This window comes from Chironomus tepperi, unplaced genomic scaffold (genome assembly GCF_022539635.2).
Source record: "Chironomus tepperi strain 1889 unplaced genomic scaffold, CSIRO-AGI_Ctep_v1 contig_376, whole genome shotgun sequence".
Taxonomy (NCBI): Eukaryota; Metazoa; Arthropoda; class Insecta; order Diptera; family Chironomidae; genus Chironomus; species Chironomus tepperi.
Genome location: NW_027226498.1, coordinates 727,010 through 743,500, shown reverse-complemented (window position 1 = coordinate 743,500; position 16,491 = coordinate 727,010). Strand labels below are relative to the sequence as shown.

The 16,491-nt window shown below is 28.8% G+C and overlaps 4 protein-coding genes across 4 annotated transcripts; 2 read left to right on the top strand and 2 right to left on the bottom strand.

Annotated features, from left to right (window-relative positions):
* Positions 1-135: 135 nt before the first annotated feature.
* On the top strand, positions 136-1,247 carry Jwa (PRA1 family protein Jwa). Its single transcript, XM_070647462.1, has 2 exons — positions 136-773; positions 835-1,247. The coding sequence occupies exons 1-2, from the start codon at positions 359-361 to the stop codon at positions 972-974; spliced, it is 555 nt and encodes a 184-aa protein (XP_070503563.1). The 5' UTR covers positions 136-358; the 3' UTR covers positions 975-1,247.
* A 152-nt stretch (positions 1,248-1,399) lies between these two features.
* PKD (serine/threonine-protein kinase D3) lies at positions 1,400-12,764 on the top strand. The gene is made up of 11 exons (XM_070647739.1): positions 1,400-1,657; positions 3,901-4,190; positions 8,098-8,242; positions 8,305-8,448; positions 8,511-8,671; positions 9,139-9,626; positions 9,701-9,963; positions 10,020-10,624; positions 10,691-10,713; positions 10,798-10,913; positions 10,976-12,764. The coding sequence occupies exons 2-11, from the start codon at positions 4,059-4,061 to the stop codon at positions 11,374-11,376; spliced, it is 2,478 nt and encodes an 825-aa protein (XP_070503840.1). The 5' UTR covers positions 1,400-1,657; positions 3,901-4,058; the 3' UTR covers positions 11,377-12,764.
* Fie (Fire exit) lies at positions 6,711-7,830 on the bottom strand. Its single transcript, XM_070647734.1, has 3 exons — positions 7,637-7,830; positions 7,164-7,569; positions 6,711-7,104 (listed from the first exon to the last, which is right to left on the bottom strand). The coding sequence occupies exons 1-3, from the start codon at positions 7,727-7,729 to the stop codon at positions 6,881-6,883; spliced, it is 723 nt and encodes a 240-aa protein (XP_070503835.1). The 5' UTR covers positions 7,730-7,830; the 3' UTR covers positions 6,711-6,880.
* Positions 12,765-14,702: 1,938 nt separating the features above from the next.
* On the bottom strand, positions 14,703-16,256 carry LOC139096033 (uncharacterized). Its single transcript, XM_070647647.1, has 2 exons — positions 16,061-16,256; positions 14,703-16,001 (listed from the first exon to the last, which is right to left on the bottom strand). The coding sequence occupies exons 1-2, from the start codon at positions 16,217-16,219 to the stop codon at positions 15,216-15,218; spliced, it is 945 nt and encodes a 314-aa protein (XP_070503748.1). The 5' UTR covers positions 16,220-16,256; the 3' UTR covers positions 14,703-15,215.
* Between the last annotated feature and the right edge of the window lie 235 nt (positions 16,257-16,491).

Genomic DNA, 16,491 nt, shown 5'->3' with positions numbered 1-16,491 from the left:
TTCACACCAAATCTTTGAAAATATTAACGTATTAAATTTTTTTAAATATTTTCAAACAATTAGAGTGTGTAGAAGTTTACATGATTTGTGCAAATGTAATGTTTTCATTGTTTTTTACGTCGTTTATATCAATATAATAGTGTGCACATCATATATGAACAAAGTATAGCTGAGTAGGTACTTAAAGAAGAATAATTGAATGATTCATAATTCTCATATAGCTAAGAGAAATTAAAAAAGTGATGTAATTTTCACAGATATAGTTAAAACACAAAGGAATACAAATCGCGTCGACAAAAAGTGTATTAATAAGCAAATAAAAGTGACTTGGAAAGAAATTTTTATTAATCAATAAAAAATGACAACATCAATGAATAATTTTCAATTTGCTCCACTGAGGACTCTAAATGACTTTCTTTTAGAATCTGCTAGATTCCAGTTGCCTAATTTTGGTGATTTCGAGAAATGGGGAAATCGTGTAGTTAAAAATTTGCTATATTATCAGACAAATTATTTTGTTTTGGGATGTATAGAGCTCATCATTATCGGACTTTTTCAGCCGGTCAAAATAGCTCTTGGAATGGCATCAATATTTGCCGTTATTTATGCCTTATTAATGATTTATGGACCGAATCAAAATCCATCAGTTCAACAATTTCAAAGTGTCAATAAGTACGCAGTTCTTGGATTATTGCTTGGAATCGCTTACATCTTTTTGTACATGTTTGATGCAGTCCTACTCGTTCTTTTTGCCATTTTGCTCCCAATAAGTAGTAAGTTATAAATATTAATAACTTGATAAAAATGTTCTTAACTATTGTTATCTATTATCAGGTGTTTTCATTCATTCATCATTGAGATTAAGAAGTTTGAAAAATAAGTTAACAACAACTGTGGAAACAATTGGAATCAAGCATTCACCAATGGGACAATTTTTAGAAGCTATGGGTCTTATGCCCGATACATTTCAGTAAAATGTTGTTAGATTCGCTGACAGACATTATCAATGAATTAATTTGTTCAATCAAATCAAACTATCTATTGTTGAGGAATTTCAAAGAGTATTTCGTGATGAAACGTGTTAGTCAAAGGCAGCAGAAACGAAAGCATAATTTTTTTTAATACAAGTACTTTATATTATTGGCTGCTAAATCTATAACTTATGATATTTTTTTCTGTAAGGAATCAATTTTAAATAATTAAGCATGACTTGGAATCAATAAAATATATTTATTTTGAGTTTGAAATATGACATTGATTTTATATCTTGTAGTGAATTTTCCAGGAAAATACACGGCCAGATAGCAACAGATTATTTAAATTAATTTCGAAAATTCGAATACGAATGTGAGAATACATTTTATACAATAGTCTGCATACTCAGTGAAAAATAAGAGAAAGGAAAAAACATAATCATTTGTCTTTCGAATTTTGAGGAATACGAATGAATATCTCGGGAAAATAATTTATTAAGTTTAGTGTGTGGATATAGTTGAGTAAACTAAATAATATAGATATTGAATATCTATTAAATATTATTAGATATGTTATAAAAATTAGAAATTAAGCATTAGTGCTTACAAATCATTTAGTGGTGAACTTTGAAAGCTTTGTGTAAATTTGCAAAATCAAAGATATTTGGAATAAATCAACCCAGGTGTTTATTTTATACATTTTTATTTTATAATGTTTAGTCATAGTGCAAAATGTGAATTTTAGACAATTTTAAATTATTTTTTAAAAAGAACTTTGACACAACTTTTGTACTTCATCAAGTCACTTCATCTTTTTTTTTCTTACTTCCCTGCATTTTTTCAACACAGTTTCAGTTTATTCTGAAAACTGATGCTTCTAGCTAATTCATGATTATAACTGCGATCTCCAATCTATTCTATATATTTATACTATATCCCCATTTCAATAATAATTTAAAATAAAGCATAGTCGAATAGCGTTGATGTGCTTAATTTTAAACTATTTACGCAAATAACAAATATAAAAAAGAGAGAGAGAAAGTAAAGCTGTTTGGATTTATAACGGTACTCGAGCTCAGCGAGTAACATTCTTTATTTTTCTTTTTTTTTGTTCATCAGTTTGGTATTCACTCTTTTATAAAAAGTCTCTTGCTGTATTTTTAAGAATGACTGACTTACTGCAAATGAAGAGAGAAACTTTCTCTCTTCTCACATGTAAGCTATATTATTTTCTGTATGCACAATGAATGATCGTACCAAACTATCCATATTCGAACGAAATATTTAACTTTTACTCAAATGAAAACAAAAAAGGTCGTATGAATCACATGTGCAAGTTTAATTTGGAATATCAATAAATTTGTGACTTCTACTCAGTCGTAAAAATCAATGGAATCTACCTACTCATTGTTTAATCGTTAGATGGGAATTATTAGTAAAGAATAAACACAATTATCTAGGATCATCAATATATATATATTCATATGCTTTTAAGCTTATTCCAAGCATAGTCATCAATAATTAAATATATGAATTGCTTATGCAGTTTATAAACTTTAAAATTCAATTATTGCTTCCATCAGCTAGCGTAAAACTATAATTGAGATATATTGATTATAATCCAAGTTTTAATTGACGCTTATTCTTGTTGGCATCAGTTGTCAGGTTTTAAAAATTTCTTAATCTTCCTTAAGGGTCGGTGAATGCTATTTGTTTTTTGTTTTTTCTAAAAAGGTTTGCAAACCTTTATTGAGGCTATTTTTGAGTTGATAATTAATGAGAACACAAACCGGTATTCATGTTTATAGGACCTATCTAAAGCGGTCAAATAATTTAATTTAATTCCATTCAATTTGAACTTTTAAAAGAAATTAAAATATAAAATTGCAATCAAAACTTTTTATTTCATATCAAATTTACTTATATACCTACATTGTAAGCATAAGAAATGCTGCAAATATTAGTGGGCGGTCTAGAAATTATTTTCACTATATTTTCAACCATCTAATTGAAAACTCGATTTTATATTTGAACGGTTATAAGACATTTTCCATCTCTCTCCGATATTGAAACGAAAGAACCTTAGATGTTATTTCCCGTAATTTCTATTTGTTTTTCCAAGTATTCACTAAGAGCAATGAGTGTATAGACATTCTCGTCTTGATGAGATGATTATCTTATTAGATATTCCAAAAAGTTTGAATGAAATAATTAGATTATTTTGACAAGAATTGATTAGGTACTCAGTATTTTTGATTGAGCTCCGTGACATTCAACAATAAAATTTAATACGTTGTTGACGACTTGGGATGGAATGTGGGTGGTTTAAGCTTTTTTGAATATGTCATTTTGCATAAATTTAAATGTTTTATACCTAAATAATTGTTGTTTACCATTCATGTATCTATCAAGTCATAAAATATTAATACAACAAAGCATATTTATCAACAACAATTGATTATCTACACTTATGTTTTCTTCGCTTTTAGTTCCTTAAATAACATAATTAGAACGTGAATTAAAGAATAAGGAGTATGTTCAAAACAGTATTGACGAAATCAAAATGACAAGTTTGACTTTTATGCTTAAGTACTCCTTCAAAGTTCTTGAATGAATTATTCAATGGTAAATATAGACAGATTTGTTGCCTTTTTAAAGATGATGGCGGATAATCTCTTGTTCGAATACAAATATATTAGCTTTTAGTCTTAATAAAAGGAATATAATCAGTTTTATGGTAAATCCTTAAGATAAATGATTAAGGATAACTGCAAGAAGTATGCTTAGGGAAGGTTACATCGATTAGAGATTTCGGATATTATATAGCAACACTTTATAATTTTTGTTTGCTAATTTGCTAAAATTCACATTTTTTGTAGTACTATCAATAATGATCCACTAATAACTTGAAACTTATTGTTTTCAGATCATCTTAACAAGGAAAGGCCAAAGGAAAAATTACCTGTTGGAGTGAATTTAAAAATCTCAAATAAATTTTATGTCCTTTTTATGAAAGAAAAGGGATATAGAAGTGATAAAAGCACATCTCATCCTAGAACAAATTTAAAACGTTAATTAAACTTAATGGAAATGGCCGGCGTCGAGGTAGCTTTTTTATTTCAATTCGGTAGTTTGCGTGATATCGTTACAACGAATGTTGGATCCTTGACATTGAACAAATTAAAGGAATTAGCAAGCGAGTTTATTAATTCTAAGGTAAGTGAAATATTTCAACTATTCTATGTTTTATCTATGCAAAGTCATGTCAGAAACGTAATCTTAAGAAGAAATAAAGATAATGTAAATGGAAATGCTTTCTCCCTTCATTCATTATCAGTCGTCCTCATAAAAACAATGGAAAAAGTTTGCTTAATGGATGTTTTTTTTTTCTAAAAGTCGCCACTTGTTGTTCAAAAGCCTCACACTACTTGTTGCCTGTGCGATACATAAAATAGCATGCATAACAAAATGATGGATTTTGTTTTATGACAATAATTTATTAAAATTAGGATGTGGCTAATTCATTATAATTCTCATCGCGAAAATTTCCATAATTTCTCTGACGAATTTTTAAGATATAAACTTTAATAAAAGCTATGCCGTTGGTGTAATCCTATTTTTTCCACCAAAAGGTCTCGGATATTTTTATGATCATTATTATCAAAATATTTACAAAACAATAGCCTTAGGATTGGTTTTATTTTGGATTTTTTATTAACATTTAAAGCCAATTTCAAGCATAAGATTTTGAGCATGAATAAACTTTTCGAATCCTTTAATACTTTACTTTTTATAACTTAAGTATAAATTCTTTTGTATTATAATTCATCACTTTATCTATTTATGTACATTATAAGGAACAGATTTAGAATTTAACTTCAAAGTTCCAAAAAAAGGTAGAATCCTAAAAGATTTTAAAATGTATTTTGATACTTTTTTCTTTACCCCGAGCACTTAGAGTATTAGCATATAAGAATTCTTAAAGGGCACGTATTTAATGCTTAGTCTATTATGTACATGACATTTATGTTCTTTCAAGGTTATATTAATATTAACTTTCATTTCAAATACACGATCTTTTAGATGAGGAAAATATTTGGGATCATAAAATTTTTGAAATATGAGAAAGTTTGAGAAAAAGGTTCAATACTTTTCCTTGGCTTTGAACTAACTGCTATATTGTCTTACTGAGGTCATATCATAAATTATTTGACATTATGAAGATTTGAGTTTCAATATTTTTTTATCATCATAATTTATTGATTAAATACACAAAGATTTTTGGCTTGAGTATGAAAAAGTTTTTCACAAAATACTGCAAGCATTTCCTGAAAATGAAAAACATTTGTGAAGTTCAAGTGCAAAAAAATAGTTAAATCAATATTTTTCATGTGATGTACATATTCCCGCAAAACATTTGTATATGAGGAAAATCGTTTATTTCTACATGATTTTTGTTGATTTTATTAAGTTGTTCTTGGACTAGAACTCAAAAATAATTAATTGGAAAATTCTAGATCATTACTCAGTGTATAAATATACAAACGATTAAAAGTATATTTATGTTATTTTAAAAAGCAAGAATTCTTTTTCCTTCCCTACCCTGTCAATATAATCGATGAATTCAGCAGAATCTATTTAAACCCAACATGTCTTAATTGCATTTTAATTTCAATTTAATTGAAACAATGTTTAAATTAAAGGCTTCAGTTCTGTTCTCGGTAGATTTATTGTTTTCAAACACATGTAATCAATATGAAAGCGATTAAATTATCAAGTTCCTGAAACTGTGATAAAAAGTAAATTTACCTCAATATTTAAACTTTGATACGATTTTGTTTATCAATATGCTTGTTTAAAAAAATATGAATAATAATGTATTCATCCAAACATTCATTACTTCACACATTGCTTTTTTGTATAAATATGCATTGATAAGATATGATTTCCACTCACGCATATCCCATTACGTGATATTTATTTCAATGTCATAATCTTTAACATACTTGTGATGAATGAGAATATAATTTTGAATGGAGTTCTTTATTAAAGTTCTATATACAGTAATCGAAGCAAGATAAATCCCAAGTCACACTTTTTTTTTGGAAAAAGAGTAAGCAAATTCCTTTGGAATAATTTTTATTCGATTAGTTCCTTTCAATATTAACTATTTTTTATTATGCCATAATTCGATTGATAATTCGAGATGATAAATTATTATTGCTTTTTGGGTATTAAATGAAGATAATATAAAGTAATTTAGATCATTTACGCGTAAATTTCTTTGCTGATGGTTTTGTCTCTGTAATTAATTTCGTCGTCACCCTTTCTACTTTAAGTATGTATAAAAAGAAGAAAAAAGTGCTTTCTGATATTTTTGAGTTTTAAGCCTTTTTGTCGTTTCTCTTTTAGTTTTGGATTGAATTTTTGGGGCACAAGATTAAGGTTCATTTATGGTTAGGTTACAAAAAAAGCTTTCCATCTGACTAGATGCTGGCTTTGTCACCTAGTTTTTACAAATTCTCTGTCCGCACGTTGAGCTGACATTCTTTCATCACTGTTCTGCTTCAAGTAGCCTCCGGTTCGTTGTTTTCCTTACGGATTCGAACCAAGGACGGCGTTTTGTGAACATCAAAGACTAATTTTGTAAATACCTAAACCACTTTATCTGAAAAGTTTGAAAAAGATTTTTCTTGTAAATCATAACGTTTTTGATGTTCATTCATCATAATTTTATTGCAAGAATATTTCTCAAGTTTCTAAATTTCAGCAATTTCTAAAATTTTCATCCAATTGTACAAACTAAAAAAATGATATAAGGGACTTGAAGCAAACTTTCTATTTCAAGAAGCAATTATTTTTTATGCTTTAAGATTTCAATTCTAAATTTTCAAATTGTGCTTCATTTAAGCTGCAACATAGTTAGCTTTTTCAACATTGCATAAAGTATGCTTTAAGCCATTGATACTTTCAACAGTATTTTCTTGATAATACGGATAAGGTGTAACAATTGGAGCAGGAATTATTGCTTCTTCTCGTAATTTCGCCATATGCTTGATAATACTGTAGTATTGAAATACTATAACCCAAAAGCACAAATCAACCACTGTGTAAACAGCACAAAAAGACCCTAGAAATTTGAGAATAAATTAAAAAGAGACAGTAAGTTTATTTAAATATTATACTTACAATAAAGCCAATTGCTAATTGCAAAGCGCTCATATAGCATACTCGTACCAACAATGAGCAGCATACTATTAACTACTAATGAAACAATCACATCAAATATCATCCAGGGAACAATCAACTGTGCACGATTTTTCAGTACGCCCGTAAAGAGACTCAAACAAACAAGCAAATAAATTGTTGCGATTACAGTTCCAATAGTTAGCTTGAAAATTGTGCCAGATGCTAATTTTGTAGCTGAATTAAGCTGTATAATATCTAGAGTTTCTCCACGATTATTGATCGCAGGATAGTAGTAATAATCTTCCATTTCTTTTTGATCTTCTATGTCATCTAAAAGAAGTTTTTGAGCCTTCACAGCATTTATCAATCCCAAAAGCATAACAAACATTACAACATGAGCAATTAACTGTGAAAATAAAAGATTTTAAATTAAGGATAATTGCAGAAAAATGGCGAGAAAATTCAATACTTACGATTTCATAAATGCTGATTAAAATAGCACCTAATCGCAGATTTTTTGGAGATATTTGTATCCACTCGATCCATTTTTGTGGAATTAGGATCATGATGTTAGCTTTAAGGTTTTCAAAACTCCCAAAAATGGAAAATAACTTTTTTTTCGTTATTCACAAAGTCTTCATTTTTTAAATGACAAAGCACGCTTGCGCAGCTTTTGAAGACATTGAAGACATCTAGCGGAAAAGCTTTTAATCACAAATTTATTTATGCTGAGATAATGACACAGAATGAATTTCAAAGTTGACACGTTTGTCAAGCATGAAATTTTAAATGATTTATTGACCAAAAACCAGTTATGGATTTTCTACACGAGAAAATTATTAAAGGCCTTAATGACATGACAATGTTCTTATTTTGAATCATAGAAAAATAACGATTTTTAAGTTAATATTTTGCCAATATTTTTGTCTTATAGGTGCCAGATCACGGAGTCAATCATCTTTCAGATCGTTTACTGCTCTTCCGTCATGACTATAATTCCAATAATATATTACAAATGATAAGTACACCCTCAGATATAACTGATGAGACTCTTGTGGAAATTGTTTTGACCGCTAACCGTAAGCATGTATAACACTTCAAAAATTGTTTATCTATATTGCTTTTTTTTTGGAAATTTCAGCTGTCGTTTATAATTCTTTGGATAATGAAATTCCTTTAATAAGACCCCATGCACTTGTTGTACATTCCTATAAAACCCCAACATTTTGTGATTTTTGCGGAGAAATGCTTTTTGGTTTAGTTCGTCAGGGATTAAAATGTGAAGGTAATTTTACTATAAATTTATGTATACTCAATTTTAATTGCTGTTTTTTCTGATTTCAAAAGGATGCCAACAAAATTATCATAAGCGTTGTGTTGTTAAAGTACCAAATAATTGTAGTCGTATTGACGTATCAAGAAGTCGTGTGAATCAGGTGAGAAGTCCATCAGGGAGCTCAAATAATTCGAATAATATTGAAGATCAACAATCTCCTTCGTCTTCTTTGGTAAGAAAAATGCAACAATTAATGCATGAAATTAGTAATTAAGTAATTGAACACAATCGTATAATTTTGCATATTTCTCTTAAAATTAGCCAAGCACATTTACATACTCTAATTATTAGATATTTTTATGTCATTCCAATTTAAACATAATCTAAGATCTTTTATTTATTTTCGACGAATCTCAAGATAACTTGAAAGGACAATATTAATTTTATTGGTGGTGGGATCTGTGATAATATTTCTCCTTTTTTAAATACCCTTATACTTAATTTTCATTAAATAATTGTAAAGAAGACAGCTTTTCTTTGAATAAAATTTATGTTTTTGACCTTATTAAAATTTCTTATTTTCATTTTTACTTTGAGATGAAAATTAGATTAGATTTGAAATGAATTCACAGATCCTTCTGCCACTTCTACGTTGGAAAGATCACAGAAATATGATTTTTTGTTACTATTCTTTTTCAGCTTGTTCCTAGCATAAGATTATGTAATTCTTCTTCCAATGGAAGTCGTGGTGGGTCAGTATCAAATCAGAGGATGAAAATTCCTCATACTTTTCAAGTTCACACTTATACAAGACCCACAGTTTGCCAGTATTGTAAGAAGCTCCTTAGAGGACTTTTTAAACAGGGATTACAGTGTAATGACTGTCATTATAACGTCCATAAAAAATGTGTTGAATTGGTGCCAAAAGATTGTGAAAATAATTTACATATAGATGTAACAAATGACGTTGGAAATAGTAACACTTTAAATGAACGTGACTCAGTCTATAAAGAGGAAAATGAAGACAGTGATTTTGATGAAGCTACATTTAATAGCAATTTTAATGCAACAAATCGGGACAGTTTACAATCCTCAATCAATGCTATGGCAAAAATTAATGGAAGCAACAAATTGGATGTTAACGATGACAACTTTGATTCTGTTTCCGAACAATCAAGACATTCAGAGTAAATTTTTAATTTAAATGTTCAAAAAGAACTCAGTTTTAATTGATTAACTATTTCATTATTCCTTAAAATAGTGCATCCTCATCTCCAAGTGCTAACATACCATTAATGAGAATTGTGCAGTCTGTAAAGCATACAAAGAAACGTGATGGGAAGGCTATAAAAGAAGGTTGGCTTGTTCATTTCACTAACAAAGACAAAACTATTAAAAGACATTATTGGAGATTGGATTCGAAGGCTATAACGTTATTTGCATCTGACCAAGGTAGCAAATATTATCGTGAGATTCCTCTAAATGAAATTTTAACCATAGATACAGCTCGTAATATGCAGCCAGGTAGTTTAAATTTTATATTAATTTGCATTGAGATATTTTCATAACTTTTTTCACAGATGTCTTGCATTGCTTTGAAATAAGAACTGCAAATGTAGACTATTTTGTCGGACAGGATCCGTTGTATAATCTCAAGGAAAATGAAGCACTATTAACATTACCTCCTCCAGATTCAGGAATTGGAGCATATCTTGCGAAGAGCTGGGAAACAGCAATTCGTCAAGCTATTTTACCAGTTACTAACTCCACAACGTCAAAAGATCAATTAAGTGAACCAGAGGAAAGAATTACAGATATAAGTCAATTGTATCAAATTTTTCCTGACGAAGTCTTGGGTTCTGGCCAATTTGGAATTGTGTACGGTGGAGTTCATAGAAAAACCCATAGACCAGTTGCTATTAAAGTCATTGATAAATTAAGATTCCCAACAAAACAAGAAGCACAACTGAAAAATGAAGTTGCAATTTTACAAAATCTTCAGCATCCAGGAGTTGTAAATCTTGAGAGAATGTTTGAAACCCCAGAAAGAATTTTTGTTGTTATGGAAAAACTGAAAGGAGATATGTTGGAAATGATTTTATCAGTAGGTCGACTTAATGAGCGTGTCACAAAATTCCTTATCACACAAATCCTTGTAGCTATTAAACATCTTCATTCTCGGAATGTAAGTCTCTTAATCATTTCAGTTAAATATTTTTGTTAATGATGTAATTATTTTGTCTGATTTCAGATCTGTCACTGCGATATGAAACCGTAAGAAAGAAATAGTTTTTATATATATACTTACGTATCTGTTTAATATCCATAATTTGTTAATTTCTGTATTTTTCATAACAGAGAAAATGTTCTTCTTAGTTCCGATGCTGAGTTTCCGCAAATTAAATTATGTGATTTTGGTTTTTCACGTATCATTGGAGAAAAATCATTCCGACGATCAATTGTTGGAACTCCAGGTAAGGAGTAATATTTTAAAAAAAGAGTAATGAATTATAACATCCGTTTTTTATTGATATAGCATATCTAGCGCCTGAGGTTCTTCGCAATAAAGGTTATAACAGATCATTGGATATGTGGTCAGTAGGTGTAATAATTTACGTTAGTTTATCTGGAACATTTCCTTTCAACGAAGATGAAGATATTAATGATCAAATCCAGAATGCTGCTTTTATGTATCCTCCAAATCCATGGAAAGAAATTTCATCATCCGCTATCGATCTTATTAATAATCTATTACAAGTAAAACAAAGAAAACGTTATACAGTAGACAAAAGTTTGATGCATCCGTGGCTGCAAGATCGCGTGACATGGCATGATTTAAGAAAATTAGAAACGCAAGTAGGTTCAAGGTATTTGACTCATGAATCTGATGACAGTAGATATGAAGAACGCGACGAGCATAATGCGACTCAGCCATGACCGAATAATAATTCACACAATGGAAGCGAGAATATTGAAAATGATAGCAATAACAAAAGTCGCTTCATGGAAGCAATCTGTAATTCATTTCGTTCATATTTGTGTCGTAATGTAAAGGCCTAACTTTTTATTAGTATTTAATCTCATAATTTTAATGGGAAATTAAAAGATACTGTTTCTTCTAAAGCTCAAAACAACGAATTAGATTGAAAGAATACTCAACATTCCATTACTATTATTAAGTACCTTACTATAACTAATCACTTTTTCTTAAAACAAAAATATCTTCCACTATTTATGATGACAGAAATAAAACATGATGGTAAATGGATAAACAAAGTGAGAGTAGTTTTAAAAATACACATGCTATATTTTGATATTTTAGTGTCGTTTATAAAATACTAAAAAATAATAATGAAATCGATAAAAAAAAGATATGTCAGATAATCAGCAAATTCGTGAATTTCATATCGTCCAATACTGTAGTAAAATTAATAATTAAAATTATATTTTGTCTTCTTTAAATTTGAGTGAAATTTTTTCACTTATGTTAATTATTTTGTCTCAAAGTGCCTAACCAAATGAAAATAATAAGAGTAATAATTCAAAATAATGAAATGATAAGCTGTGTTTATTATTTTTGGGGATAAACCAGCCTTGAGAAAAATTATTTGAGTTTTTTTTAAATAACGGATTGGTTTTCATTACTAATTACTGCTACTGTATAATTTTGGCAAGTCACACAGGCTTAATTGATGTTTTAATAGCACTATCTTGTTTTTATACAGGCAAGTTTGTTCGAAAATTTCCAATTTGCCGCTTAAATACGTAACAGTCCGGATTCGCACAAGTTTTTGACGTGGCATCTAAATGGCAATTTTCAAGTTAACTTGAACGCCGTATGGTATCATTTTAGATGCTATAAATAATTTGTTCCAAAATCAAAATATGTTAATTAATTTCTCAAGGCATGGTTTAAGCCGCAATCCGGAACGAAATTTGAAAGAATTAGCTAGGAAAATAGGACCTAAACTGCATTTTCTTGTCAATTTGCATAGAAGTTTTCTATTTGAATTTCTATATTTATAATTCCGTTTGGAAAATTGAAAGATTTTTGGCAGAAAAGTTCTGGATTGCTGCTAAGGAGAAACTTAAGTCAAATTCTTTTTAAAGACATCTATCATTACAATTATTTATCAAAATTGTTCATCTCATTGTGTTGAAAAAAAGATTCAAATCAGCAATTACTTTCAATGTTTTTTTACATGTTTCATAAATGGAGAACATACTTTTAAATGTTGAATTCTTAAGACAATTTATTTTAAATCTATTGTGTAAACGCTAACTGGTGATAATAAACATTCTTTGAACATTTCTTCTGTTCAGAACTTGGAAACTTTTAATTTTTTATCACTTTCAGCTCAAAGACAAAAAATCAGTCAGTTAATTAACACCAAACGCAAGCCTTCTAAATTTGGCAGCCATATGGTCCTTCTGTCATTCAACCTCCTTTTAATAAACACCAAAATTTCTGTATTATGAATGTTTTTAAGATTTGTTGTCATATACCTACTTGAAAGAAAGTTTTGCGAATCTCAGATGGTCAGTTGTAAATAGAATTCTACAAATGCCCGATTAATCATTCAATTCATAACTTCTTATCATGTTTGATTGGTTATTTAATTAAATCATAAATTATTCTCTTATCAAATAAAATTAAATTAGCTTTATGAACTTCACTTAGATCAAATGATATGAATACGTGTACAGCATAATGTTGAAAACTAGATGAGTTTAGAAATTTCAACAACTTAAGAGATTTGCGCTACGTTGCACATCACAACAATTTTTGTACTCTTTTTTGATCTAATAAATTTTAAAATTGAGTTTTATGCATGATATTTAATGAATTATTTTCTCTTTTGAATCACTTGCAGTGTTGAGAATTTTTACATTTATTTGAAGTCTGTCATCTCTAAGAAAATGTCGTTTACATATCTTGTGGTTTTATTATATGTGAGATTAATAAGTGCAGAGTGGGTGAAATTGCCAAATATTTCTCCAACTACTCAAGTACCAAAGGTCATATTTAAACTAGCACAACCTTTGCAGAATTCTTTCCTTTCCTCAGAAACCTTAAAAAGTGTCATTTCGATACCTTCTACAACTGAAGCTTCAATATTCGCAGACAATGTATCAACAAGAAAATCCTATGTAAGACAGTATTTTCAGACTACTGTTACATCGCATGTGTTAAATGTTCTAGGAAATTTATCAAATATAACAAACAGTGAAGAATTTTTGGAATCACCTAAAAAGAATGAAAATCGTGTGATGTATTTCAATAAAACTGTGCAAATGAATGTAATTCCTGTAAAAACCTATCATATAATAAACAATACTGATGAAAAATTTGGAACTAATAATCAAAATGTCAATTCCCATCAAAGTGATGATGATGATGAAATGATACTTAATGAAAACGAAGCAGAGGATGTGTATTATGATGATGAGTATTATTATGAGGATGAAAATGAATCAACAAGATTAAATTCTTTTGTAAAGAAAGTGCCATCAACAACAACTACAACATTACCTCCAAAAATTCATAAGAAGAAGCCTTTAAATCAAAAACTTCAACGACGAACAGTGATTCAATTGATGAATTCAAAGCAATATAAACCTTTTGGCGATGTTAGTTTTCCAAGTTTCATAAAATTCTTGAGAAAAATTCAGGAATCGTTTGCAATAAGAACAGCTAAAACTATCGGAGATAAAATCAAAATGCTGGTTACTTTTCGAGATCAACTAATGATGACAATCAATAGACAAATCCGGAGACTTTGGAGAGGAAATCAAGCAAGTGCAAAAACATCTTCGGGCAAAAAGAGATCAAAAAGAACTTTAGGATTAGATCACAGTCATGGGGGATCTGGTGCAATGGACTTTCCATCTGCTGAAGGTGCACTTTTAAGTATTTGTTTTTTAACCTTTGCCGTTTTCCTTATTAAGCTTGTTCTTGTAAGTATCTAAAGCTTTTATTATCAATCCTTTGACATGATGTCAATATTATCAAATTTCAGCAAGTCATACAAACAATCAAAATGAAAAAAGCAATGTGGGCAACACAAATGATGATGGGAACTGAAAATGTTGTTATCAAAAGGCAGCAAAGAAGTACCGATGACGATTTACAAAAATTAGTCAATATTTACAATTCTATTGAAAAGTTAAGATTAAGATATTAATGTTAACTAATTTAAGAGTTAGTATCATAAATTTATTTTCCATAATACTCGTTTCTTATTCATAAAATCATTTGAGAATAATTTTTAAATTTCATCTTTACTTTACATATCCTTTAAAAGCTATGCTTTTTTATTTAATTAATGAATATTCTTAATAATTTTAGATATTTTCAATAAAAAGTTTAATCATCCATCACGATTTATCTGGTGGCGTCTGAATAATGGAAGAAAATTTTACATCCTATAGAGGATTAGAAATTATAAAGCACAAGCTACCGATTAGGATTCTGTTCTTTTTCATCAGAATTCTGTACTTTCTGATATTAGGAAATAAATAGAGAGTTCCTTTTTAAGGATAGTTAATCTTAGAGATTAAATACAAGACTTATAAGCAAACTTCACAATGTTTGATTTCTTCCCTAATTAATCTATTTTGAAACAGGATGCAATTACAATTAAATTTCTGTAAAAGTTAATAATCCAAAGTTCCTTCGTCTTTATGGGATTGGTATAGGCTCTGTTTCTAAGTGAATTTAATTAACTGCTCGTTATTAATCAATCGTTAAATTCTCTAGAGAATGACTAGAAATTCTAAGATATAAAAAAATTGTCAAAATCATTGAAAATTCTTGAAGATCTATTATATTTGCTCGACCTAGCTTGTTTTCTTAAATAATGCCTTCTATTCCAAAATTTCTGTCTTTCCTTATGTTCAAGAAATTTTTCACGATTTTCTGGAAGCTTTAGTTTTTCACGATATTTTCTCATTTTTAATGCTGCTTTCGAGATTTTCTGTTCATTTTCATTGGCATCGAATGAATTTTCCATTGAATTAGGATTATCAGTTTCTTCTAAATATTTTTCAGAATAATCTTCAAATGTTATGTCTGGAAGATCTTCGGGTTCTTGCTTTATAATAACTACATCATTAAAATCAAACAAATTTGTTGAGTCATGACTGGTTTGCGAATTACATTTTGAAGAAATCATATCAGAACTTTCACAAATATCTGATTCAGGTTCTTCTTTTATTTTCACGTGATTAAAGGAATGCTGCTGATCTAAGTCTTCTGATATTGATCCGGTTTCTTGATTATTATCTTCATTTGATTCAATTATTAATTTTCTGTTATTCTCATTCACACGGATATTTACAATAGAACATTTTTCTGTATAATTTTTCACAATATCATAAATGTTATGAACAACTTTACTTTGTTTGTTTTTTACAGATTTTTGTATTTTGGGAATATTTGTCGGCTTTTCGTCTCGAACATTTTGCTTTTGAGTTTCCTGTACTTTCCGCTTAAAATGATAGAATTTAACGACTTTGTCTTTGCAATCTAAGCAAATTTCCAATAAGTTTCCACTTTGAATCTGAAATATCATTTGTTTTAATGAGTTTAAATATCATTAAAAAATAATATTGTACAGACATTAATGCTGAGAGCCTCATTCAAAATTTTATGGAGTGAATGATATATTCCATTATATTCTATGAAATTAGAATTTATTTCAAAATATTGATTGACTCCAGTAAATCCACAAAGAGTACACATTTTAGATTCAAATTTATGGATGATATTACAATCCATTTTTTACAAATGAAAACTTTTTGTTATTCTAGGTCCAAAAATCGCACAAATTTTCTTGCGATTCGCAAATGTTAAAAGGTATAAGTTGAATTTGAAAAGTTTCAAACCGCTAACTAGATGCTTATTCCATGATAAAATCTTGCTGATTAAAACAGGAGGGAAACTGAAATTTTAAAACAATAAAAAATATATTTTTTTTAATTTGCTTCCATAAGTCATTTTTGTTATTTAACTTTATTTCAACATTTTAATTTTAATTTACACTATATTGT